Genomic DNA, 25,771 nt, shown 5'->3' on the forward strand with positions numbered 1-25,771 from the left:
CGAAAGATGAACTGATAGATAGATGAGCGCCAGCTGGCAACGCACTGCCCAGTGAACTTCCTGTGACATGGAAATGCTCTCTCTGCTGCCTACAGAGTGGCTACTGTGCACGTGAAATGTGGCTAGTGTGGCTGAGGGACTGCACTGTTAAATCACTTAACATGAATCATTACATGAGTGATTGGATTTTAAGGAGCTAATGGCTGCCACAGTACTAAGGCCCATCAAACAGCAGCAGCTATAATAAATGCAAAAGCATTTGTCCAGTGCCCTGATATAAGTACATACCTGTCCTACAGTAAGCATTCAAATGAAGATTTTTTTTTTTAATCTGTGTATCACTTCTAGAAACCAGGTATCTCTCTCCTCAGCCCTGTGTCTTTCTCTCTGTATCCCTTCCCCCTCCCCCGTGACCCTGTCTGTCTCTGCTGTCTTTGTCTCTGGCTGGCTCTCTGATTGACACTCTCTCTCCTTCCCTCTCTCCCTCCCTGTGTGTGTGTGTGTATGTGTGTGTGTATGTGTGTGTGTGTGTGTGTGTGTGTGTGTGTGAGGACAACCTCAGATGTCACTCCTCAGTTGCCTTTCCCCTTTTGTTTAAGACATAGTCTCTTACCAGGCTGGAACCTCACCAATCAGAGTAGGCTGGATAGCCAATGAGCTCCAAGCATCTACCCATCTCCACTGCTCATCTGAGCCTCACTGGGGTTACAAGCTCACATCACCATGCTCACCTTTTCATATGGGTTCTGGGGATCAAATCCAGAGCCTCACACTCACAAGGCAAGCACCTCACTGAGCCATCTCCCCAGCCCCAGAACAGAGGTCTCTGATATGCCCATAATGATTAAGGATATCAGGGTTTAGTGACAATTTCAAAGTCTGACAGCCTGGAGATGAATGGTCCACACCTTCATTGGCCAGACTCCCAGCCCTGCATCCTCTGTGCCAAGTGCACGGAAATGGACTTTTGTGGCGGGGTTTATATGTTCTAGGCTTGCAGTGCAGATATACACTGAGCGGTGGACATACAGCCACAGAGCCAAAACCAGCAACAGCAGGCAGGAAAGGTAACTGCCCTGTCATTCCACGTGGTAGGTACTAGATGGTCACCAGGTTAGGAAAAGGTAGGCCTGACAGTTGGATCCAGTGTATACATTTTAGATGGCTCCAAAAGATGTGTTCACCCCTGAACAAACAGGGAGGGTCATGTGACTTGTCTATGGCTTGACACTAGAGTCAGAAGGACTTGGGCCCAAATCCTATTTTGCTACTTACCTGTCATCAAACCTCATTAATAAACTTCAGAGCCTTGGTCTCTTCCTGAGCAGAAACGGGACAATAACTATGCTCATCACTGTGGCTAAGTAAAGTAATACATAAAATCAAGCCTCGAGCCTGGTCTAGCATACAGCCAGTACTCAGAAATTAATAGAAAGCGGCAGGGGGAAAACAAATGAATCTTCCCAGGGAATGAATGCCTAAAAATTAATAAAACAGAGAGTTCCCAAAAGGTGACATACAAATGGCTGAGAACATTTTTGAAATGTTAAACATCTGTGGCCATCAGGGAACTGAAAATGAAAACTACTTTGAGATTTCATCTCATCCCAGTCAGAATGGCTAAGATCCAAAATGCAGCCAGATACACGCCTTTAATCCCAGCACTCAGGAGGCAGAGGCAGGAGGATCTCTGTGAGTTCCAGGTTAGCCTGGTGCACAGAGTGAGTTCCAGGACAGCCAAGACTATACCTTGTCTCAAAAGAAAAAACAGAAAAGCTATCCCCATCCCCTCCCTATACTAGGTTCAGTCTAATAAGCCTGTGTCCTGCAACGTAAGAGCAACTATCCTAATTTCACAGACTGTCACTTTAAAGCATCACTATACAAGAAATGCAAATAGCACCTGTGGCACAGACCTTGTAATCCCAGCACTTACAGGCTGAGGCAGGAGGCTCATGAGTTTGAGGCCCATCTGGACTAGCTAGTTCTAGGCCCTCACACAAAAAGTAAGGGATGGTGCCAGGGAGGAAAGAAAGAAGAGAGAAAGGGAGGGGGAACAAAGGGAGGCAGAAAAAAGATAGAAATGCACACATACACATACTCACACACAGACTTCAGGGTCCCCTCAGAGCTCTCTCAATTTCTGCTCTGACCTTTGCCGCCTGGCACCCATTTGCTCACTGGACCCCAGCTGTGCCCTTACCAGTACCTGGCTTCACTGATCAGCTGGGTGTATGGGTGCAGCACCTCCTCACCGAGAGCCCAACACCTGCCTCCCATCCCCACTGAGCATCACAGAACAGCTGGCATGGTCCCCCAGCTCAGGCTCCTTCTTCCTTTTCATTCCCAGCTCAATAACTTGCCTTATGATTACCTCATTACCAATAGCCTTGCTGTAATGAGTTTTAATCTGCCTCATATTAATTAAAAGCATTGTTATTAGACAGCTTGGTTTGTGGTTTGAGAGGTGGGACAATGAATGACTAATAAGATAAACTCAGTGCCGATTAATTACTGATTTGAGCCAAAGGAGCAAAGGCCCAAGCAGGACCATTTTCTCTTTCTGTCTGAACGCCTGAGAGCAGGGGTTCTTCCTCCCCAAACTTGCAGGAAGGAAGCAACATCTGACTGAATCCACAGCAGTTGCATCAGAACTGAGCAAGATTTGGGGATGTCATAAGACAAAGGAACAGATACACAAGTGCCCCACAAAAGATGGAAAGGAATAGGAACAGTGAAAGACAAGGCCATGGATTCCAAACAGAGCTGACTGAGTCTTCAATCTGATTAGGTTTATTGTATTCATGTTTGGCCATGTCATAATAAACTCATTACACTGTACAATTAGTATATGCCAGAAGATGACAATGAGCACAAAGGCAACAAGAAGGACAATGAATAGCAGCAGCACCATGGGCAAAGAAGCTCTCTCGACTTGCTCTTCCATAAACAACACCTACCTCATGAGGTTGCTGGGAAGTGAGGTCACATATGAGCTGCTCTTAGCCAAAGCTAAAGTATTTCTACACTTGTTCTAAGGGAGCCTCAGTAGTATTTTAATCAAGTATAGCAAGATGCATGAACAGAGACACAATTACCACGAAGAAAGTTTAAGAGTTTTTAGTCATCAATCCCTGGAAGTCATGGCGTGCCACATAAGGCTACACGGAAAACTAGCAGGGTGGGTAGAGAGCATGGGCAAAAGCCTTTGTTGTGGGTCCCTGTGGGAAGACAAGGTGAGGCAGGACTGTCTGACTTGAGTCATTACTGCAGGCTCTGGGGCAAGGGAGCTATGCCTAGTTGTCTGGGACCTGTCCTGGACATTTAGCACTAAGGAAAGAGGCCTTGAGTACAAAAGCTGAATGGAGGTGGCTGGGGAATAAGGATTCACTTGGTTTGCATAAGAAAGTCACACTGCCAGGAGAGATACTAGCTCTCTCAGTATCAGCTAGTGAGAGGAAAGGCCTTTCTAATGCCTACAAGGACCCAGGACTTCAAAGCATCCAAAGATAAAAGAAAGTTAAACACTAGTGCACGTGAGTCTCTAGCTTTGCTTCCTCAGCAGCCTCCCCCAGTTCCACACGCCCAGAACGCACAAACCACCACCACCACCTACCCAGACTGCTCCCCTGTCTGCAGATCCAATGGCCTCTCTGACAACACACTCATGTCCAACCAGTGCCTTAGACATAGCATGTCCTTCTCGCAACACCCATGACCATAAAATACCAGCCCCCACCCCAGTGTTGCCCATCTTAGGAAGTGGCAACTCTAAACTTGGGAGTCTCCCAGGCCATAAAACTTAATGTCCAAAAAAAAGGAACTTCTCTTTCCTTCATATCCACATTCAAAACATAAAACAGTAGTTTCCAAAGCCCTGTGCATCCAGCAATGAAGGTAGAAAGAAGGAGGACAACCCCTACAGTGGCCCCAGTTTACTACAGAGTCTCTGTGAAAAGGACCCTTGAGTTGAGGTGGACTTAAGTCTAGAAAGAGTTCACAGCAGAGAAGCCAGATGCAAAGACAAATAACACTAAAGAAAAGCTGACAATCTACACAGAGCCCATCCCCTGGTGTTCACCTGAAGACTGATTGGCACACACACATGCAAAAAGTGTCTGAGTCCAGAGAAAGAACAACCCCAGAAGATTAGAGCTGAGTACCAGGACTCGTGTATAGACTGTTCTTACCATCCAGACTGGAAAAGCCTCATAATGTGTGGGTACTGTTCATACCCAGGAAGTTCCAGCCTCACTACACAGAGATACCTTAAATACTACCTCATTCCCAACTAACAAAAATTAAAGCAAGACCTGAAAAATAAAAATCCGACTATCCCCAGAAATTTAACAATGCCCCAGATGAAATTTTAAGAATGTTCATTACAAAAATAAAAAATAAAAACAAACAAACAAAAAAATATATATAACACCCAAAATGATAAAATACAATATGTAACATTACTAATGGAAAATTAACAGATATACAGAGAATGGAGAAAGCATGACACACACCGTATGTGCCATGAGAAGAGGGACAAATATCAAAAATCAACACAGAACTGAAACTGAGGCTATAGTTATAAAGAATAACATTAAAGCCAACCTGGTGATGCGGGCCTGCATTTCCAGCACTCAGAGGCAAAAGGATCCCAAGTTCAAAACCTGTCTAGACTATAAAGTGAGTCCTAAGCCAAGGCAGGACGATTGGGAGCTGGAAAGTCTGAGTGCATAATATCACCATACTTCTAAAGAAGAAACAGAAGTTAAGACAGTTTCCAGACCAAAGAGTGCTCCCTCTTTAAGTTGCCTTGGCAACGGTGTTTTATCACAGCAACCGAAAAGTAACTAATAAAAAGTCTCACCATGTAACTCCAGCTGGCATGGAACATACTATGTAGACCAAGCTGGCCTCATACACACAGAGATCTGCCTGCCTCTTTCTCTCAAGTGCTGGGACTAAAGGTGTGTGCCACCTCATCTATCTGGCTTTCTTTGAACATGGATTACTGAAGTTAGGTCCTCATGCTGGCATGGCCTGAGCCACCTCCCAGCCCAATACCTGTATCATAATAGGGAATGGAGTTTTAGGCTGAAGGAAATTACTCTTTACTGGTAAAATCAAAACTGCCGACAATGATTTAGGAAGGTATGGAACAAAGAAAGTTTCCCCAGAATCCCTGGAATCCCAACAAATGAGCTGTCATGACTGCAAGCACTCATCAAACAGCAAACGAGTTGCAAATTTAAGAGACTAATATTATTACTGGCAACTCGAAGCTCCTCCTGGCAAAGAGCAAGCCTGCCTCCACAGATGCCCACAGGAGCTGGGGACCTGCGCTCTTCAATCTGGAAAGTATCCATTTGGGAACTTCGTGGCCAGAAAAGCTACAGAGAACCCTTCCCTCCATCTGCCCTTTAATCACACACAGTGAGAAGATGCATAATTAATTTGTTCTCACAGTTGCCTGGCGACTGGAAGAGTGGGGGCATTTCTGGAATGGCGATTACAGACAAGAATAACAAATGTTGAGGCCACGAGCAGAATAACACACCCAGACAGCTTACTTCCCCTCTTGTCTCACTGTGCTTGTTTGGGATACTGGCCTGCATATGGAATGACAGTCTCTTTTCATGTCTATATAGCCTTGCGTTCTCATGGCTGACAGCAGAAAACGAAACAAAACCACAAAGGATACAGGCAAGAAGGCCTCACTCTTGGAAAGAGAAGGCTGGGCAGCAGGTTTGGGGACACGTAAAAGGCATTACGTAGGGAAGCTAGGGAAAACTGACCACAGGTAGCGATTAGATGGTGTGACTGTCAACTTGACTGGGTCTGAAATCAACTAAGAGACATGCTTTCCCGGAAGAATTATCTGAGGGGGAAGGTCCCCAGAGTGGACAGTACCTTCCAACAGCAGCCCAGATATAAAGAGATCTGAGGAAATGGCAGAGCTGCTTTTGCCTGCCCGCCTTTGCTTCTTTGTGGTTAAGACCATCCACTCTGTCGCTGGTGACGCTGCTGCCACCGTCATGCTTCGCTAACACGGGACCCGGCTTCTTAGGCCCTCCGTGAAGGCTGAAGATTAGTGAGTCTCCGGGAATCTTCTGGGCTTTAGGTGCCTCCTGCATCCATCCTCCTGCAGTGAGAAGCTATGGGGCTCTCAGCCTTTCCCATGAACAAACAGCTACTGTTACACTACCCAACCTGTCCAGGTCAGTCAATCCAATTATTTCACTTTGCACACATTCATGCTCTACGTTCTGTTCCTCTAGAGCAGCGGTTCTCAGCCTGTGGGCCGCAACCCCTTTGGGGGTCACATATCAGATATCCTGAATATCAGATGCTTATAATACAAGTCCTAACAGTGGCAAAATTACAGTTATGAGGCAGCAACAAAATAACTTCATGACTGGGGGTCACCACAACCTGAGGAACTGAGTTACAGGGTCGCAGCATTAGGAAGTTCAGAACGTAGAGAATCCTGACTAACACAGATGACATTAACACTTCTTAATCTAATTACGTGTACTAATGACACTGTGATTCCTTAGAGAAGTGTCCTGGTTTAGAGATGTAGACTGAAATTACAGTTTAAAGTTCTTCAGTGGTAAGTAAATAAAAGAATTACAGCAACATATTTTAGATGGAGGCGGCAGATATAATATCCATTTTATGACTCTGTGTGCTTTGTAATGACATTTGGAATTTTTCATAGTGAGATTTGTTTTCTCAACAAATCCAACAGCAGCTCACAGCCCTGCAGAAGAAAAGAAGTCTGCTCAGTGTCATGATCTTGAGACAGTGGGGTTGGCAGCACTGCCCAGGTGCACACTGGTAATCTGACATGGGCAGAGAAGCACCAGAGAGACGGCAGCATGAGAACAGACCCAGATGCTGTTGGCCTTGAAGATGGGAAGAGAGGACCATGAGCCAAGAAACCTGCAGCATCTCTAAAAGCCAGAAAAACAGCCAGGCATCTTAGTTAGGATTTCTATTGCTGTGAAGAAACACCATGACCATGGCAACTCTTATAAAGGAAAACATTTGCTAGACAGTGGTGGCACATGCTTTTAATCCCAGCACTTGGGAGGCAGAGGCAGGTAGATACCTGAGTTCAAGGCCAGTCTGGTCTACAGAGCAAGTTATAGGACAGCCAGAACTACATAGAGAAACCCTGTCTTGGAAAATGAATGAATGAGTGAATGAATGAATGAATTTAATTGGAGCTGGTTTTCAGTTTCAGAGATTCAAATCCATCATTGTCATGGTGGGAAGCACGGCAGCATGCAGGCAGGCACAGTGCTGGAGAGGAACTGAGAGTTCTACATCGGGATCCACAGGCAGTAGGAAGAAAGACTGACACCATGCCTGCCTGACCATCTGAGACTTCAAAGCCCACCCCTTGGTGACACACCTCCTCCTACAAAGCCAAGTCCACTCGAACAAGGCCACACCTCCTAATAGTGCCACTCACTATAGGCCTATGGGGTGGTCGTTTATTTTTCAAACCACCACAGGTATGCTGGCATTCACCCTGAATCACAGCAGAAGCAGGAGCAGGAAGATTTCAAAGAGTTCAAGGCCAGCTTGGTCTACATGATGAGTTCTAGGCCCGCTAAGATTACATAGTGAGACCCTGTCTCAAAAAAAGGAAGGAAAGAAGGAAGAAAGAAGGGGAAGGATGGAGGGAGGAAGGAAGGGAGGGAGGGAGGGAGGGAGGGAGGAAGGAAGGAAGGAAGGAAGGAAGGAAGGAAGGAAGGAAGGAAGGAAGGAAGGAAGGAAAACAAATAGAAAAAAGTAAATAGAAATTAAAAAAAAAAAAAAAACCAAGGAACTGGATTCTCTCCAGAGCCTCCACTGGGAACACCACCAGCTGACACTTTCATTTTGTCTACACAGAATCACTCTAGGCTTCTGACCTCCAGCACCCTAAGTCTGTATTGTTTCAAGCCACCGTTCAATAGTAATTTGTTATGGCATCCACAGGAAACTAACATATTGGCTGTCTTGAAATGCTTTATTTCAGAATTGATGTTTCTAAGTGAAATCTGATGGTGCAGTGGAGTCTACACTGTGGGGGGTGAGCCCATACACACTCTTCACCCTTAGGATGGGTTCTTGGAGGCTATTCCGCAAGCTCTAGCTTACTGGCCATCCCAAACCCCAGCCTCCCTACCTCTGCCATGCAACCCCTGAAGGTTGCAACCCCTCCACCCAGGATGGGTCAAATTCTGCCATTACCCTGCAGCCCTGCAGGGGGCCTGGTATAGATAGGCATGATGAGAATCAGGTTCACACAAGAGCCATATGGCATCTGTCCCCATCCATGGCTACAAAGACTGTAGCAATGTCAAAAGGTCACATGACAAGGCTTTTGCACCACTTTCAGGTGCAGACCCTAACCATGAACCAACATGGGGGCTGCAGGCTCTTGAATGTGCCCATTGTTGGTGTTAGCAAAGCAACATAGACACAGGGAAGGAAACCAGCTCACCTTTTGAACAGAGCCCCAGGAAATACAGAGCCTGCCCTGGCTCTTCTGAGAGCCTCCCCTCCCCTCCTTGCTGACTCTTAAACAGCTCCTCAGACATAATCCAGGTCAGAGAGCCATCCTCCATCTCACTTTCAGTTGTTCTTTATCCCGTGACTACATTTTATCCCAGAAAGAGCTCAAAATCTCTTGCTCCTTCCCGACAACTCATCTAAGAATATATACTGAGCCTACCGTGCTGAGTATATATTCCTGCTGCAACACAGCAGCAAGAGAGACCAAATCCCTGTCCCCTTGGAGCACATGCTCTTGTGAATTCCACAACTCTTACTCACCTCTTGTCCCCTCAAGAATGGACCATTGAATAAAATGTAGCCTGGCAGAGATGGTGTACACCTTTGATCCCAGCACTCAGGAGGCAGAGGCAGGCATATCTCTGAATTCAAGGCCAGCCTGGTCTACAGAGCGAGTTCCAGGGCAGTCAGGGCTACACAGAGAAACCCTGTCTCAGGGTGGGGGTGGGGGTCGGGGAGTGGACCACTGTATACCCAGCGTTCCACACAGCATACCATGTTTGTTCACAGAGCTGCGGTTGTCCGACTGCCTGGATGAAAAATCATACTTGGATACCCTGCCCAATGATGCAGCACAGCGTGATGTCCCTCACCATCACACAGATGGTGGGATGGAGACCCGTCCCCTGAGCAAAAGTCTGGAGGGAGGGAGAGGCCTAACAATGGGTTGAGCTGGGGGAGGAGGCAATACTCCAGTTCCCAAACTACTTTGCCTTAAATTAGCCTCAAACATGTGCCACTGTTGTCAGTCAACAGTTTATCTGTATATTTAAGCAAAATTATTCTGCTAATTGGACATATGTCTCATGGTTCTACGAGGCAGAGTCTATTAAAAAGCCTTGCTGTAACAGGCAAGAGCTCGGAGAGGAGTTTTTATTTGGGGACAGGAAGAGTGCTGAGTGGATTTTAATTTGGTAGAAAATAGCTGCTTGGGGCCACAACACTGAGAAGCAGGAACCAAGAGCAGCCTGTTCGACTACGACTCTTAAGGAGCAGTCAGACCACCTCCGCAGCTGCAGCGCTTTTCCTCCATGCTTCATTAGTAAGAGAAAGCCATCCCCACACTCCTATTTTAGAGGTGTGGCCACTGAGGCAAGAATGCCACATCCATCAGACCTGCCCAGGTATGAAGCTGTCCTCACAGCCCGAGGCCTGACTTCCTGAACACATTAGGGTGCAATTCTTCTTAAATCCAAGATAAACAGTCCAAAAGACTATAAAAGAAATGGCCAAGAGCTGAAGACATGAATGGTAGGGGAGGGTACAGAATGTCAAGCCCACACTCTCTGATAATTCAGGGAAATCCATGCCTGTATCACTGTTAGCTTAAGGAGTCCCGAAAGCTCCCAACCAAGAAGTAGTGGGCACATGTAGCTACTTGAGCTCCTTACCAGCAGCTGACCTTCCCTCCCCTGCCTGCCACGGGAAGAAAAAAGCAATCACATCCTAACATCCTAGCCCCTGGGACCTACAATAGTAACCTGTTTGGAAAGAGGTCTTTTGTCAAGATTACTGAGAATTTTCAGATGTGATCAGCCTAGATTATCTGGGAGAGGAGGGAGATATGTCTAAGCCCAATTGTCCTTACAAGAAAGAGAAGAAGGAGGAAGAAACTGAAGAGATACAGTCATAGATGGGCTGCCTGGAGCTTCCACAGGAGACCAAAGATTCTTCCCTAGGGACCCCAGAACCAGCACAGCCCTGTTAGTCCTTCAGTTCTGGGACTTCTGGCCTCCAGAACTATAGGGGAATATGTTTCTGTCATGTTAAGCCACTAATTTTAAGTCATTTGTATGACAGTCACAAGGAGGTAATTAGCGATGGACCCCTAGACAAGTCACTTCACTAACCAATGGCAGAGTTTCTTCAACCGGAAGTGGACTGGCTGGGGAAGAAGGAGTCAGGTGGAGGAGGGACACAGGTGAGCTCAGTGGGAGAGGGGCCAAAGAGGAACAAAGTATAATGACCTATCTATGAGGACGACATTGGGAGACATGGCACTCTGAATTCTGACCGAGGAAACTGTTTTTTAAGTTTCTTCACAAATGAGAACCTTGCTAGATTGTCAGGGAGTTAGCAGATAGTAGAGTCCTTAGCATCATACCAGCCTCGTAATTGCTGTTCAGTACCTGTGAACACCTGTTCTTAGCATCAGAGAACCTGTCTCATTAGGCTGGGATGCATCTAAGATGGCAAAAGCAGGCAGAAGCTGGGTTGCCGCAGTTCCTGCCCTGCTGAGAGCCTTGCATTAGGTGCAGGCTCTGAGGTTCTCTGGGGAACACGACCACCACCCTCCCCAACACCCATGGCGTCAGAAGACAGGGACAAGTTGAAAGCAGCCCCATGGGTGCAGGCTGTGGAACTATAGACGCACAAATACAGGTATTCAGAATAAAGAATAATAAAGTAATAAAGAAGCTGCACTCTTCCCACCACAAGTGTAGGGACCTGGTCACATCACTACAGCCACAGCCTTTGGAAAGTGATGTTGCTTCAGAGCAGTGGAAGTAAACCCCATTCCACCAGGTTTCTGTGAGCCTGATGCAGTCCCAGGAGATTAAAAAGGAAAAAAGAAAAAGCTGGGCCAGGAGTAGAGTCGAAAGAGAGTGGCCAGACTCAGCAGGTGAGAGAAGATGGCCACGGTAGGTGGGTGCCAGCCAGAGTCTGGCCCAGCATCACCTACAAATGACTTGGGCCGGCTTCTCAAAATATGATGCTATGATAGTGACAATGTGGGAGAAAAAAGGGTGCAAGAGGCAGTTGTAGGTAGTGCTCAGAATGCTGTTAGCATTGCACTGAAGAGGAGAGAGGGCCAGCAAGATGGCTCAGCAGGTAAACATGTTCACTGCCAAGGCTGACCACAAGTTCAATCCCCAGGATCCATATGGTGAAAGGAGAGAACTGACTCCTGCAAAACACAAACACAAACACACACACACACACACACACACACACACACACACATAAATGTAATTATTTAAAATTTTAAAGAGAGGACTAGAGAAATGGCTCACTGGTTAAGAGTACTTGTTGCTCTTAAAGAAGACCCGGGTTCAATTCGCAGCACCTACATGGTGGTTCACAGAAACCAGTCCTAGGGATCCTATTTTTTCTTGGAACCTCAGTGGGCACCAATCACATGGCACACATACATACATGGGAGCAAAATATGCACGCATATGATAAAGTGATTATGTCTATTATTTTATTTAAAGAGAAAAAAGATTTCAAAACTGGAATTTCACCAATATTAGTTCTTAAATGTTTAAAATACAAGGTCAATATGCAGATAAGACAAAAAAAAAAAAAAAAGGACACTATTAATGGCCACAGTCCATAGGCCACAAATGAGCCTCTGCCAAGTAAGAAGGTACTGGCATGTCCTTGGACCTACAGAGAGGCCACCACAGGGGAGTCCAGTCTCCAGGGGGAAAACTGCAGTCCCACCATGCTTTCCCACAAGGAGGACAGTGGCCCCTAAGTCTCCAAGACTGCACCCAGGCCCACTCCTGTCAATCAGATTAGGGCTCCTGCAGAGAACTGTATATATTTGTGCTGCTCAGGAAAATTTGGGGACACAGACAGCCAGAAAGGAGGTACCAACTCAATCACAGACTGCCTCCCTCACACCAGAGAACCAATCCCCAGGTGACCCCACCCCAGCACACTGCATGCAGCTCAGGCTCTGCAGACTTTATCACAGGCTCTGAGAAAGCCAGCCACAGAGATAGCAAGGATTCAATTTCCCGTCTCTATGCAGGATTTTGCAGGCAAACGCTCATGATAGCAAGGGAAAGCAAGAAAGGGAGGGCTGAGGGGTTCAGGGTGTGAAAAGACACTGAAAGCAATCCACACCAGGTGGACAGGCACTGCCTGTGTGGAGGAACTGAACAGTACAATTACAGTCTCCGTGCTCCAAATGGGGCTATCTCCAGCACGCACCTCCACACATCCTATTCTAGCCCCCATGCAGGGCTCCTGCACCCCCTAGCTGGGAGCCAGTGGCTTGTCAGGGGTCAAACCACAGAGCAGAGCTGTAAAGAAGACAAAGCTGTCTTCCATGTCTGTTTCGCCTCCCTCAAGCACACAGGAGCAGTGACTGGAAGGCAAAGATTGCCTCCTTCCCTGCACATCTCCTGAGCTTCATGCAGCACCTGGCATAGGTCAGTCCAAGTCAGCTAGAGTGATGGGTGAATAGAAGAATGATTTGGCCAGGACAGTGCCCACATCTCATAGCGTATTCACGAAGAACCACACATCAATATAGTTCTCCTCTGCAAACTAAGATCCTTAAAATGCTTTCTGAATGGCCATCCCTACTCAGGCATGACTCCCGGGAACCAGCCTACACCCTGTTAGCCAGTACATACAGCCACCACGTGCTGCCCTCCCTCACCAGATCTCCAGAACTGTCAGCTTCTGGAGGGGCCAGGTACCACTGCCTCTCAGATCACTTACACCTGGCAAACAAGTCTCTTCACAGCCCCACAGCTCCTCAGAGTCCCCAAGACAAACCTTACTCTAGTGCTGCCCTGGAAATCTCTAAAGAACACACTCTGGAGGATTCCAAGGGCCACAACATAAAATATATGGAGAAAGGAGGTGGGGGAAACTACACCTCAAAGACAAGGGCCTTGAGATATTACAACGAACACTTTATGCCGTTCATTTATTTGTGCAAGCCTTTATTCAGAACCACCTATGTCCCGTATGAGCCATATGGGACACTTGTATCAGTGCTGTAGACTTGGAAACTCACGGGACACACCAGGTCTGTCCTCATGAAAGCACACCTTCAAGACCATCTGCTTCATCTTTCACTGACTCCAGTGGTGTCTACATAATCCTCGGTGAGTACAATAGCATCCCTATGGTTCAAGGACAAGGAAAACAGCCACTCCGCAGGGCTAGATGATCTTCCCAAAGCCAAGGCACAAAATCAGGATTTCTGAATATAAACCTTAGATTCTTTCTGTGGCCTCTCCAAAGGCAAAGGCATAACCTGACATTGAAACTGACACTAAACCCTCTCCATCCTAGGCATTAATGCTGGAGATTAAATATATAAAAACGAGAGCCCCAATCTCTAATGTATGAGAACCAACAGTCAGAGAGAAAGATGTGTAACTGACTATCATCTATGGCAGGAATAAAGACAGGGTGATTAAATCACAGGCAGATCGCTCTGGAAAGATACACAAGAAATGATGATTGTCTCCAGGCAGGGAAATTGGGTACCTGAGGAACAAGGGTCACTTTGTCTGTTTCAGATATTGTGTATGTTGAATTGTGAGCCGCTTGAATGCATTTCCCATTAAATAGCACTTTGAGGGCACAATCAGCCAAATCCTGAATGTGGAAATTCTACAGGGTAAATGATCTAGTTCTCCAACAAGTGAATAACTGAATAAAAAATAAAATAAAATAAGAGAGAAGGATGTTATAGATTCTAAAAGGCTCAGGAAATATCAATAAAATGTAATACGCATGCCACATTTGGATCCAGGCTGAGACAAACTAACTATAAGCAAACATCTCAGGGCTGGGGAGGTGGCTCAGGCGGTAAAAGGGCCAGCCTGAGGACCTGGGTTCAAATTCCCAGACTCCAGGTGAAAAGGCAGATGCGGTGTCAAACACCTACAAGCCCAGCACTGAGAGCGTGGTGGAGACGGGAGGCCCGATGGAACCTGCCTTCCACCATCGTCACTCCAGGCTCAGTGGGAGACCCGGCTTAAGGAAAACAAGCAGAGAGAGCGGTAGACAAAGACACCCCAACGTTTGCACACACACAGCTCCTACATACTCACAACTAAATGAAAACTTTCAAAAGGCATTTCAGGGAGAAGTTACTGTGGGATTGCTTGTCTTGTTACATGTGACCACAGCGTCATGGGTGTGGTTTTTCAAAGGCCTTTCCCTGTTGGAGACATAACCGAAGAATGTATACATGAAACAATATGGCACCTGAGGTTTCCTTTAGACCCTTCAGAGGGAGCATACAAAGGAGGGGAGTAAGTGGCACACACGACATCAGTCATTCCTCAGGCTGGACAGTTGTACGGGGGAAGGGTGTCATTACACTCTGCTCCTCGCTCTACTTCTGTTACTTTTATGGACGGTTAAAATGCACCAGTCTACTGTCAACCTCCCCATGTTCGACCTCGTGTTTGATCTCCCATCTCCCCAGTGTCTCTCATGCAGCCACAGCAACTACTACATTCTGACTGAGGATGTGTGTGAGGTCCAGAGCTGCACTCCTACAAGAGGCCCCAAGTGCTCCTCAGAGGAAAAAAAAAAAAAAAAATTAACCTCTGCCTAACAATACAGCTGAGAAGTTATTAGCCCTCTGGAGGCAGCCTGCATCCCTCCTGCCATCAGAAACACACCGCAGCCTTCCCAGGAGCACTTCATAGACAATGGCCCTAGCATAGGAGACCCAGTTTGACATAAGATGGCAGTCCCGCTCACAGGTACTAAGGCGTGACCAGTGGCCACTACCTCAGTGCCCACTCTGTCCTCAGTCCAGCTTTCCATAGGAAGTAAACCGGCTGTGCCCGCTCTTCAGACGTGCCCCATTCTGGCCCAGCTCTTTTGGGTCCCAGGGGGTCGCTTACCTGGGATCGACGCTGCAAATACTCCTCTGAGCCATACGGGACACTCCTAAGGGAGGTGAGGTAGTCATAACTGATGACAGCTGTCTGTGAGGCAAGAGAGGAGAAGGTTCAGCACTGAGAACAGTAGTACCTCTGTCAAAGCCCTGAGCAGGAGACCCATACAAGAGACGCAAGCTCTATGGGAGTAGCTGGCCCCACCCCTTGGATGCTCAGCCACCAGATCTTAACCTGGATGCTCCCTCCTGACCTTCAGGAACACTCCTCCAGGGAGGCCCAGTTTCAGGTGGCCCTTATGCACTAGGAATAATCGATCATAACCAAACACCTCCAAACTTATCTTTCCCATTTACTTCCTTGTTTGTAAACTGTCTGAATTCAAGGACCGGGTCTTCCTGCTTATTACTGTTCTCCAGCATCTTTCACACTAAACAGGTGGACATTCAATAAATACTAACTAAATGAATGCTATTACACATGAATTTCCATTCTAGATCCTCTAGCCAACCCCCCACCCCCACCCCAGTGAGGGACCCTTATCCACAGTCAAACAGAAATCACAGGCTTCCCACATATCTCTCCAGCACGGAGGAGCCTTGAGCTCAAACTTTCCTTTTCAGTGCTGAGCAACTAAGGACCTTAGAAACTAAGTTCTGAGTTTTATATTAAAAAATGTTCATTTGTGCACCCCTAAAGCCTAATTCCATTCCACCTGTACATGCCGAGCACCAGCTATCAGCAAGGTTTGCTCACTGAGTGTTGAACCAGGATGATCAGGGCCATAGGCCTTCAGAGAATGGAAAACCTCTATTGGATCTGCCCGCCTTTCTGTGTCAAAAACTCAAGACTTTTCCTTTTTCTACTCTACCACCATTTTCTTCTGGATGGTAGCCAGAGCCTAAGTATGCTTTCTCAGTTAGTTGGGGGTCTCTCTCTCTCTCTCTCATTTATTTATTGTTTGTTTGTTTGGCTTTTCTGTATAGCCCTGACTGTCCTGGAACTCACTCTGTAGATCAGGCTGGCCGAGAACTCAGAGATCTGCCTGCCTCTGCCTCCCAGGTGTTGGGATCAAAGCGTGCACCGCACTGCACTCTTTTCCTAATGCACCGTTCCGCACCATGTAGCTAACTCCGTGCCAGTTTAACTCAGATGGAATGGGTTTGTCTTTCCCTTTTCCATCTCTCTCTTCTAGGCAGCTACTGAGATTAGCAGCTTGTCTGACCCAAACTTTTTCCTTTAAACACTAATATATCCATCCTTGAAAAGGAAAAAAAAAAAAAAATCACAGCTTAGTGACTGATTTATAAAAGTGCCCACAGATACCTTCCTGCCTTCCTGCCGGCTAGTCGACCTTAAGGGTCCACTCAAAGCCTGCTTCCCTTAGGATACTCATCCTGACTCCCAGGCCCCAGTGCTCCCTCTTACATCTGATCATGGCAGCAGTCCTGACATGTGTCTGGCTTTAAACTGCTCTTGAATGCACCTGTGTGTGCACATGGAGTGTTTGTACTCCATACCCAGGGGCTCCTCCAAAGCTGGAAGAAAACAGCGGGCCCGGGAAGGCACCCGGTAAGTGGTCAGAAACCGTTTCATCCTCCGATCCTGTTATTCCAAAGCCCATCTGCCTATTCCATTCTTTAGCTCGGCTTACCCTAAAGGGCAGGTGCCGTGTCAGTGGCCTCCCCGAGAACACTTGATGACACTGAGTTCTCAGGAAATGAAGTAAACAGGCGCACACCTACATGGGCAGGGGACCAGCAGCAACTGTTAACCCCACCCCCCAGCAGCAATAATGGAGAGAAGCCATGATGTGTATGGCTGGCAATCTATTCTTCGAAGACTGTAAAGCAGCTTCTGGGAGAAGAGTTGTGAATAGAGTTAAAAAAGCCATGATAAACCAGGTGGTGGTGGTACACGCCTTTAATCCCAGCACTCAGGACACAGAGGCAGGCGTTATCTGTGAGTTCGAGGCCAGCCTAGTCTACAGATTGAGTTCCAGGACAGCCAGGGCTACACAGAGAAACCCTGTCTTGAAAAGCCAAAAAATAGTAGTAGTAGTAATAATAATAATAATAATATAATTTTAAAAATAATAAAACAAGAATAATAATAAAGAAAAAGAAAAAAGAGAGAGAAGAAAAGAAGCTATGATGGGTGCTGGAGAGATGGTCAGTAGTTAAGTGCACTTACTGCCCTTGTGGAGGAACCTGGTTCAGTTTCCCGTACCTTATGGCTCATGGCCATCTGCAACTCCAGTTCCAGTGGAGCTGATATCCTTTTCTCACCTCCAAAGGCACCAGGTATGCACATGGTGTACATATATACAGGCATGCATACATACATGCAGGCAAGACATTTATAGACATAAAATATAAAATATAATTTTTTTTTTCTAAAAAGACATAACACCAGGACAATATTGCTGTTGAACCACTGGAGAAAATATCTAAAGTCAAATATTCAAATCAGATCCTCTACTTGGAGTTCGACAGAGTTCTCCCAGCCCCAGACAATCCACATATAAATGCCATATCCAGATCTCTCTAGATTAACTCTCTGGAGCGAGATCAAGTGTGCTGACAGTTTTTCTTGAAAGAAGGATTTCTTTTGACTCGTGACTTCAGAGTGTTCAGTCTGAGTTCACTTAGCCCCATACTCTTGCTGGAACATCATGAGGGTGGGAATCTGTGGTAGGGGCGGCCTCCCAAGGAGTTCACCTCAGAGCAGACAGGAAGCTGAAAGGCAGCACAGAGCTGAACTGCCCAAGTCTTCTTTCCACAAAGTTTTTCGTCCTTGGCATTTTCCGAGGAACACTGTCCCTCTGAGTCATTGCTACGGTAAGACACGGAGCATGTAAAGGCTTCAGAGCAGGGACCTGCACTCTGTGTTCAAGTACAGAGCGGCAACAGAGGTGAAGGTCTGTAAGGATGTGCATCCGTGCCTGCAGCTCTGCAGAGCTGACACCCCTGTGTCTTCATATCCATCAGCACACCCACCTGCCGCACCTAGGGAACACCTACAGGTAATGCTGTGATGCCTCTGCCACCCCCAAAGGAGAAAAACCCACCGTAGCAACAGCTCTGCCCATCCTGACAGCACCAAAGTCATTGGGGTCCAAGTAGTTGTTACTGTAGAGGTAGACACCGGAGGCAGCAAGGGCCACACTGGTCCACGAAGCAAGCTTGAGAGCCTTTCTGGCCATGTCTCCAGGCCCTGTGCAAGAAAAGAAGGTCAAGGAAAGTTAGCTATTACGAGTTTCCTAGTGGGTCAATCCAGAATTAAAATCCCAGCTCTGCCACTCACAGATGGTATGACCATTTGTCATTTTCTTGATCTCATGGGACCTCAGCTTCTTCATTTATAAAACAAGATAATGCCTACCTCAAAATTAAGATGAAGTGAAATAATTACTTAAAGTGCTTAGCGTAGCACCTGGTACAAATCAACTCCCAATGTCCTTCCTTCAACAGCACCAGGTGCTGTTCTAGCTGGAGTGGAGAAGGTGAACAACCTACAGTTCTTGCCCATGTGACGCTTACGCTCTAGGGTGGGATGGCAGAGAAGCAAAAAGATACATAACCACTATCATAAGTGGTCAGAAGCAGAGAGTCAAAGGGTAAAGGATCCAGATGAAGGGTGCTTTTAGAGAGGAAAAGCGTGAAAGGCATGCTCACTGTTGGCACTTGTAACTAGTTTTACACCAGCAACAGCCACAGGCAGCATGAGCCTTGACACACAGTCAAAAGTAGGCAGGACCCTACCAAATGGTAGCTGGGCAGAAGCAACCAGTAGTTCTTCCGGATCTAGCTGATAGTCAAAATGTTTACTACAGTCAGACAGTTTAGCCTGTGCTCCTTGAAGGTGACTGATGCTACTTTGTCCACATACTGTCCTGGGGGGTCCTACTGGGTACCAAACTCATACCTCTGGGCAGAAAGACCCTGCCCTCCTTACTCAAACCTCCTCAAGACACCAGGTGGCTACACAGACATTCTTGGGGACAATGAATCCAATGAGCTACCTCCTCTGAGTACTTGGTTTCCAACTGAAAGCCCTGACTCAGCTGCAAGTGCCAAGGGACAGGCCCCAGAAAGAAAGGAGCATCGCCAAGCCTCCTGTCAGTGCTAAGCCTTCAGAGAGGCAGCAAGCAAGATGCAGGGCATCACCTCAGAGGTTTCAGCTCTGGCCCTGTTCTGTCACTTCATTTCCTCTCTGCATGGAAACTACTGCTATAAACAGCCTTGTCTTCATTTTCTCTGCAGTCTATTTTGACTCATGCTTCATAATATAGAACCTGGTTTTTCTTTAAATATACACAAAGCACATCTTTTTCCATTCCTTTACCTTCAACACCATTTCTTTAAAGAGCATGCAGTTGGCTTCCTAGATTTATATTAAATATAGCTTATGTATCTGTATCGAAATTTACCACCTTCTTCCAACCCCTCCTATTTTTCCTGCCTGTTCTGCTTCACTCCTTTTTTTTTTCAAGATTTTATTTTATTTATGTATATATGTGTGAGTCTGTATGTGTTCAGATGCCCATGGAAGACGAAAGATGATGCCAGAGTCCCTGGAGCCAGAGTTGCAGACAGTTATGAGCTGCTAGACATGGGTGCTGGGAACCACATCCAGTCCTCTGAAAGAGCAGCAAGCACTCTTAACTGCTAAGCCACCTCTCCAGCCCACTTTCTCTCCTGTCTTGACTTTTCATGGACTCGGTGATACTTTCCATTGAGATCTATTATCTTTCCTTTTGTTGCTGCCTCAGTTACTGTGAAGAGGCACCCTGACCAATGCAACTTCCAGACAAAGCATTTAATTGGGGCCTTGCTTACAGTTTCAGAGGGTTAGTCCATGATCACCATAGTTGGGAGCATGGCAGCAGGTACGCAGGCATGGCGCCGGAACTCTAGCTGAGAGCTTTCATCCTGATCCACAGACAGGGGTCAGGGAGTGAGAGACCAAACCTAGCATGGGCTTTTGAGGGTAACCTCAAAGCTTACCCTCATTGACACACTTCCTCAACAAGGTCACACCTCCTAATCCTTCCTGAACAATCTGCCAACTGGGAACCAAACATTCAAAGTGATAAGTCTACATGGGGGAGGCAGGACGTTCTCATTCAAACCACAACAGCAGCCTTGCTCTCCAAGGGCAGCGTTTGTAAAGTATGGTCAGCGGAACACCTGAACAAAAGTCAGCCTTTGTAACATTTCAAAAAGCAGGTTGCTGGATCCCACCCTACGGCCACTAAATCACCAACTCTGAGGTAAGATTCTGTCTGTGAATAAGATAGTGGGTGATGTTACTCAAAAGCTCGAGTTAGCACTCTTCTTTACCTGCATTCCAAGCGGATGTGCAGGCATCCACTCCACTTTGTTATTAATTTGTTTATTGATAAATGCCGCTAGGGGAAGAGGCAGATGGAGGCTAGGCTGTTAGAGATAAAAGCAGATCTTAATGGTTAACATCCATCACCAACTCTCTTGGATGCCCATCAGGTCAAAGGTAGAATTTATGGCCACCGTTAGGATTTTAATAAGAAATAGTCCCCCTACAGGCTCATGTGTCATACACCTGGACCCCAGCTGCCGGCAATATTTTGGGAGGTTCTAAAAAAAGCAAGGAGATGGGACCTAGTTGGAAAAAGTAAGGCAACTGTCTCACTCTCTGCTTCCTGTCCACCAAGAGGAGAGCAGCCTCTGCTACGTGTTCCTACCACCATGCCATGATGCTCTGTCCAAGAGTATGGGAGGCCAAATGACCCTGATGTGAAACTATAGGCAAAATAAATTCCTTCTCCTTTTGTTTATATCAGACAACATAACACTGAGGAAAAGAACTATTATGATATAGCCTGTGGTGGTTTGAATAAGGATGGCCCCACAGGGCTCATAAATTTGAATGTGTGGTATTAGGGAATAGCACTACTTAAGAGAGATTTAGGAGGTGTGGCCTTGTTAGAGGAAGTATGTCATTGGGGGTGGGCTTTGGGTTTTTTGGGTTTGTTTTTTGGTTTGTTTGTTTGTTTTTATATATATGAATGCTCTAGCTGCATGTACACCTACATGCCAGAAGAGGGCATCAGATCTCATTACAGATGGTTGTCGGCCACCATATGGTTGCTGGGAATTGAACTCAGGACCTATGGAAGAACAGCCAAGTTCTCTTAACCGCTGAGCCATCTCTCCAGCTGGGCTTTGGGTTTTAAATGCTCAGACCAAGCCCAGTTCCTACTGCCTGCCAATCTGGATGTGGAACTATCAGCTACCTCTCTAGCACCATGTCTACCTGCATGCTTCCATGCTTCCCACCATGATGACAACAAACTGTAAGCCTACCCCAAATAAATGTTATCCTTTTTAAGAGTGGCCATGGTCACAGTGTCCCTTCACATAAATAGAAACCCTAAGATATACACATTCCTCTAAGAACTCAAGACCAATTTAGAGGTAAGCACAGTAAGGCAGCTATTAAGAGTAATTTTCTTCCCCGAATTGGTTTTTTGGTTGGTTGGTTGCTTGCTTGCTTGCTTGCTTGCCTGACTGATTTGAGATGGAGCCTATATAGCCCTGGCTGGCCTGGATTTCACTATGTAGACAAGGCTGGCCTCAAACTTACCACCACCCTCAGCTTCCCTGAGTTGATTTTCTTTCTTTTTTTAATTTAATTTTATTTATATATTTATTTCCTGAGTTGATTCTTAATGTAGAAACTTAAGTCCAGCTAAGCACCTCTGTGCTCTCAGCTATCCTAATAAAGTCAACTCATTCATGAAGAGCCAAGGCCTTAACAGATCTGCCTTCTAGATTTCCACTTTGCCTTCTACTCAATCTACTCCAACTTGCTAGTTTTCCAACATGCCACATACTACGCTCCAGGAGTTTTTGTCTTGCTGGTCTCTCCGCCCAGAACAGAGGCCAACAAGCCTCTGTGGGGTCTGGGGGCACACACTTCTAGTCCCAGCACAGAGTACACTCACCTTGTTAGTATTCCACACGGAGCAGCGAGATGAGGCAAGTATGCTCCTCTCGGGTATAAATGAGGACACCAAGGTGACACCAAGGTGAGTGGTCAGCCCCAGGTGGCTCAGCTAGTAAAGTGGCCAAGAATGACATAATTAGGCCTTCCCACTGCCAGTGTTTAGTCAGTCTTTTTTTTTTTTAAGATTGATTTTGGCCTGTGTGTGCATGTATCTGTGTCTGTGTGTGTCTGTATCTATGTGTTTATATCTGTGTGTCTTTATTTGTGTTTATCTGTCTGTGTGTCTATGTGTATGTGTGTATATATGTGTGTGTCTGTGTAAATGTGTATATGCATGTGCACATGGATATGCAGGTGCCCATATGAAGGTAAGAAGGGGAACATCAGATCTTCTAGAGCTGGAGTTACACCTTTGTGAGCCACCCAATTTAGGTTCTGAGAGCCAAATCCAAGACCTCTGAATAAGCAACAAGTCTGAGCTCACATATGAAAGCTATCTGTCCAGGCCCACCATCTTTTTTTAATGACATCTCTCTGATAGGGGGCCTCAAGGGACTTGGATGTCAAGACACTAAGGTCCTTACTACTGGCTTGACACAGATACAGCTGCTGCAGATGAAAACTATCATCTCTAACCTGCTACCAAGCCCCAGAAGAGCCAAGCCTATAGAAGGCAGTGCCTGGTGATCTGGAAATCAATAGCATGTCAAAGATCACACAATATTCCTCACTAGAAATAAATACATTTGAGCCTGAAGAACTGTACGGCTGTTTAATCATCAAATCAAATCAAATCAGTGTGAATGAACTCTTCGTCTCTGGGCCAGAGGAGACACCCAGTCCATCATGAAACTGAGCATCAGGAAGCTAGACAAGTGGAAGCTGATGGTCAGAAAAAAAAAAAAAAAAATGTCCATCTCAGGGCCTGGAGAGCTGGCTCAGCAGTTAAGAGAATCCACGTGTCTGTTCACAACTCCAGATTCAGGAGATCTGACACCCTCATACAGACATATGAAATAAAAATAAATAAATCATTTTTTTTTAAATGTCCATCTTGAGCTGGGAGTTCCGGTGCACACCTTTAATCCCAGCAATCATGAGACAGAGGGGATCAGATCTCTGTGAGTTAAAGGCCAGCCTGGAACAAAGAGAGTTCCAGGACAGCCAGAAAAAGCCTATCTAGAAAAATGTAAAAGGAAAAAAAAAAAAAAAAAAGAGATAAAGAAAAAAGAAAAAGTCCATCTCAAGGATAGAACTAAGTATGAAATAAAGCATTATTGCAAATGGCCTTTCCAAGTACCATCTACCAGCTGCCCCTTCCTGAGAATGCCCAAAATTACATCCCACCCCAACCCCCTCAGTGAACAAGAGAGAACACTTCTGAGGAAAGTCACTTAGGGAGAAAATTCTATTTATCCCCAAAAGTCACCCTAGTTTCCTTTCATTTCCAACAGAGATTACTGGGACCATTTCTTTTCCTGGAATGTTCTCCAAACCAGAAAAGACCCAAATATACTCTTGGAAAGAGTAAACAAGATGAGTCCATACCCAGGGACAGTTGGTCTGAAGAGGCTCACAGTCTTCCCCATCCTGCAGAGAGTGGTAATGTTCAAAGCAAGAGTGAGTTTTAACTACACTTCTTAGTGTGTAATGGCCAGAGGTTACTCGGATCAATACTAATTAAATAGTAGGAATCCCAGACCAATGGCAAGGTTCCTCAGCAGATAAGGACAATAAACCTCACCTAGGAACAGAAAATAAACCTTCTTTCATTCAGCTCATCTCAGGAAAGTGTTAACAACTTAAGGCCAAGAGCAAAGGGTACGCAGCAGATGAATGAGTGAGATTTCAAAAAGTTCTTAAAAGAATAGCTCAAGCAGTTTGCACAACTAGATTCTCGGGCACATACCATTGGAGCTAGAACAGCCCAAAGGAGCCAACGGAGCCAACTGCTTGGATCCAGGTGTGTCTGTGCCACCAACAGAGCAACAGGTGCATATGAACAAGTAATTGGAGGCCAATGGTTCTCTGTCAAGGACAATGAGACCTAGGTGACTCAGTGCACTCGCTGTTGTATTCCGGGACAAGACACGCCTTCCGTTCATCAATCCCTTCCGGGGCTGGGGGAGCGTATTTGGAAAGAAAGAAAATGCAAATTCTTCCAAGAGAAGTAAAATCTCACACCACAAGGCCTGTTGAATATCAGCCAATCAAATAACACAGCAAAATAAGCCATGATATAACCCAGGAACAAAACAACACAAGAGATGAAACTACATGGATAGATGTATATAAAGTAATGGGCTCCACTGTGGGTTCCACTGTGTAAAGCAATTCCCATGGATGTACAGCTACAACGGTGAAGCTGGCCAACAAGGGGGGGGGGGGGAATCCACAACCATAACCAAATACGAAGAATGTATGGATGGTTTTTCTTATAAAATAGCAGCATTCAAATTATCGTCCCCAGGATAGCTACATCGCATCTCCTGGATTCATGTTGGTCGTGCTGATTCCAGAGTTCAAATACCATACTAAAATCAGAAGTTTGAAGGGGAGTAGGCAGAATTCTGTACAGTAACAGGCCCTTCCACGTAATTCTGCTTCCCACTATACAGCCTGAGAACTGCGGCGACAAGAAGACGCTTAAAGAAAAACTATGACAGGACAAAATCTAATTCCTAACAACTCAGCAGCTATTTCTTGAGCGCCTACAAAGCATTAAGCTGCTTCCCACTTGGTGGCAAGTAAACGCCACTGAAGTCTAGGACAGCTGTATTACGGGTCTTCTACAGGCTTCTCCCCTCACATCAGCTGGACGCACCAGAAATCTGCAAGGTACATGGAATCAAAAGCAGACTGGCGCCGGTTGCAAGCCTAGGTGACCTGATTTCTGGGGAGGCCCCTCCTCTTCACCACTCCACGCTCACCGCACCAGAGGTCTGCGTGGGAGCCCACAAAGCCACCAAGGTATGAAGGCTTCTGGCGGAGCCACCCGGAGTCCCTCTCCACCTCCGCCTACTCCGGTGCACTCAAGATTGGGCCACCCAAGTGCCCAGTCCACGCTAACAACCGCTAGGGCACGGAGCTGGAGAGTCACAGCGGAGAGGGCGGGACACTGCGAGTCACCTGAGCCACGTGGTCACGCCTGTTAGGGTGACAAGGTCACACGCCAGAGTTTCCTCCCAGCTTCGCCAGAGCTGCAAAGCCTGAGCTCAGGCGGCGTGAAGCTCATCTGCACCAGATTCCCGGCGCTCCACGTGCTGCGCGATCTGGCGGCCGGGTCTGCCCGGGCTCTGTGCGCAAGTGCTACTCACCCGGAGTGAAGGAAAACAGCCCCGCCGCAGCCCGGAACCCAAACTCCAGGAAACCGTGCCTCCGCCACCGGGTGCCTACAGAAGCCGGTGCCGTGTAGCCTGCCGGGACTTGTAGTTCTTCTCGGTTCCTTAAGCTGCTGACACCACTCTAGGTCCCTGAGCCTGAGAGGAGTCTTTCGCTGTTTCTCTGCCTAAGATACCCACACAGAATCCTACTCAGAACGTTTTTCAGGAGTCAAGTTATAAATTCGTGTTTAGTGGAGGATGAAACTGTGGACCTGTAGATTG

The 25,771-nt window shown here is 46.5% G+C and overlaps 1 protein-coding gene across 10 annotated transcripts in view; it reads right to left on the reverse strand.

Moving 5' to 3' along the window:
• Adck1 (aarF domain containing kinase 1) overlaps positions 1–25,542 on the reverse strand; it is an 86,320-nt gene extending 60,778 nt beyond the window's left edge. For 2 of the 10 annotated variants that reach the window (XM_055593040.1, XM_055593032.1), the window contains exons 1-5: positions 24,991–25,258; positions 24,076–24,194; positions 22,165–22,275; positions 18,247–18,392; positions 15,183–15,266 (exon numbers count right to left, since the gene is read on the reverse strand). In XM_055593040.1, coding sequence (XP_055449015.1) covers positions 15,183–15,266; positions 18,247–18,381 — 219 coding nt within the window. In that variant the 5' untranslated portion in view covers positions 18,382–18,392; positions 22,165–22,275; positions 24,076–24,194; positions 24,991–25,258. Of the gene's footprint in view, positions 1–15,182; positions 15,267–18,246; positions 18,393–22,164; positions 22,276–24,075; positions 24,195–24,990; positions 25,259–25,295; positions 25,455–25,483 lie in introns of those variants that run through there. The other 8 variants (XM_055593037.1, XM_055593041.1, XM_055593033.1 and 5 more) reach the window with 8 other exon arrangements.
• Positions 25,543–25,771: the final 229 nt, after the last annotated feature.

This window comes from Psammomys obesus, unplaced genomic scaffold (assembly GCF_907164565.1).
Source record: "Psammomys obesus unplaced genomic scaffold, mPsaObe1.curated_primary_1811, whole genome shotgun sequence".
In the NCBI taxonomy this organism is placed as follows: Eukaryota; Metazoa; Chordata; class Mammalia; order Rodentia; family Muridae; genus Psammomys; species Psammomys obesus.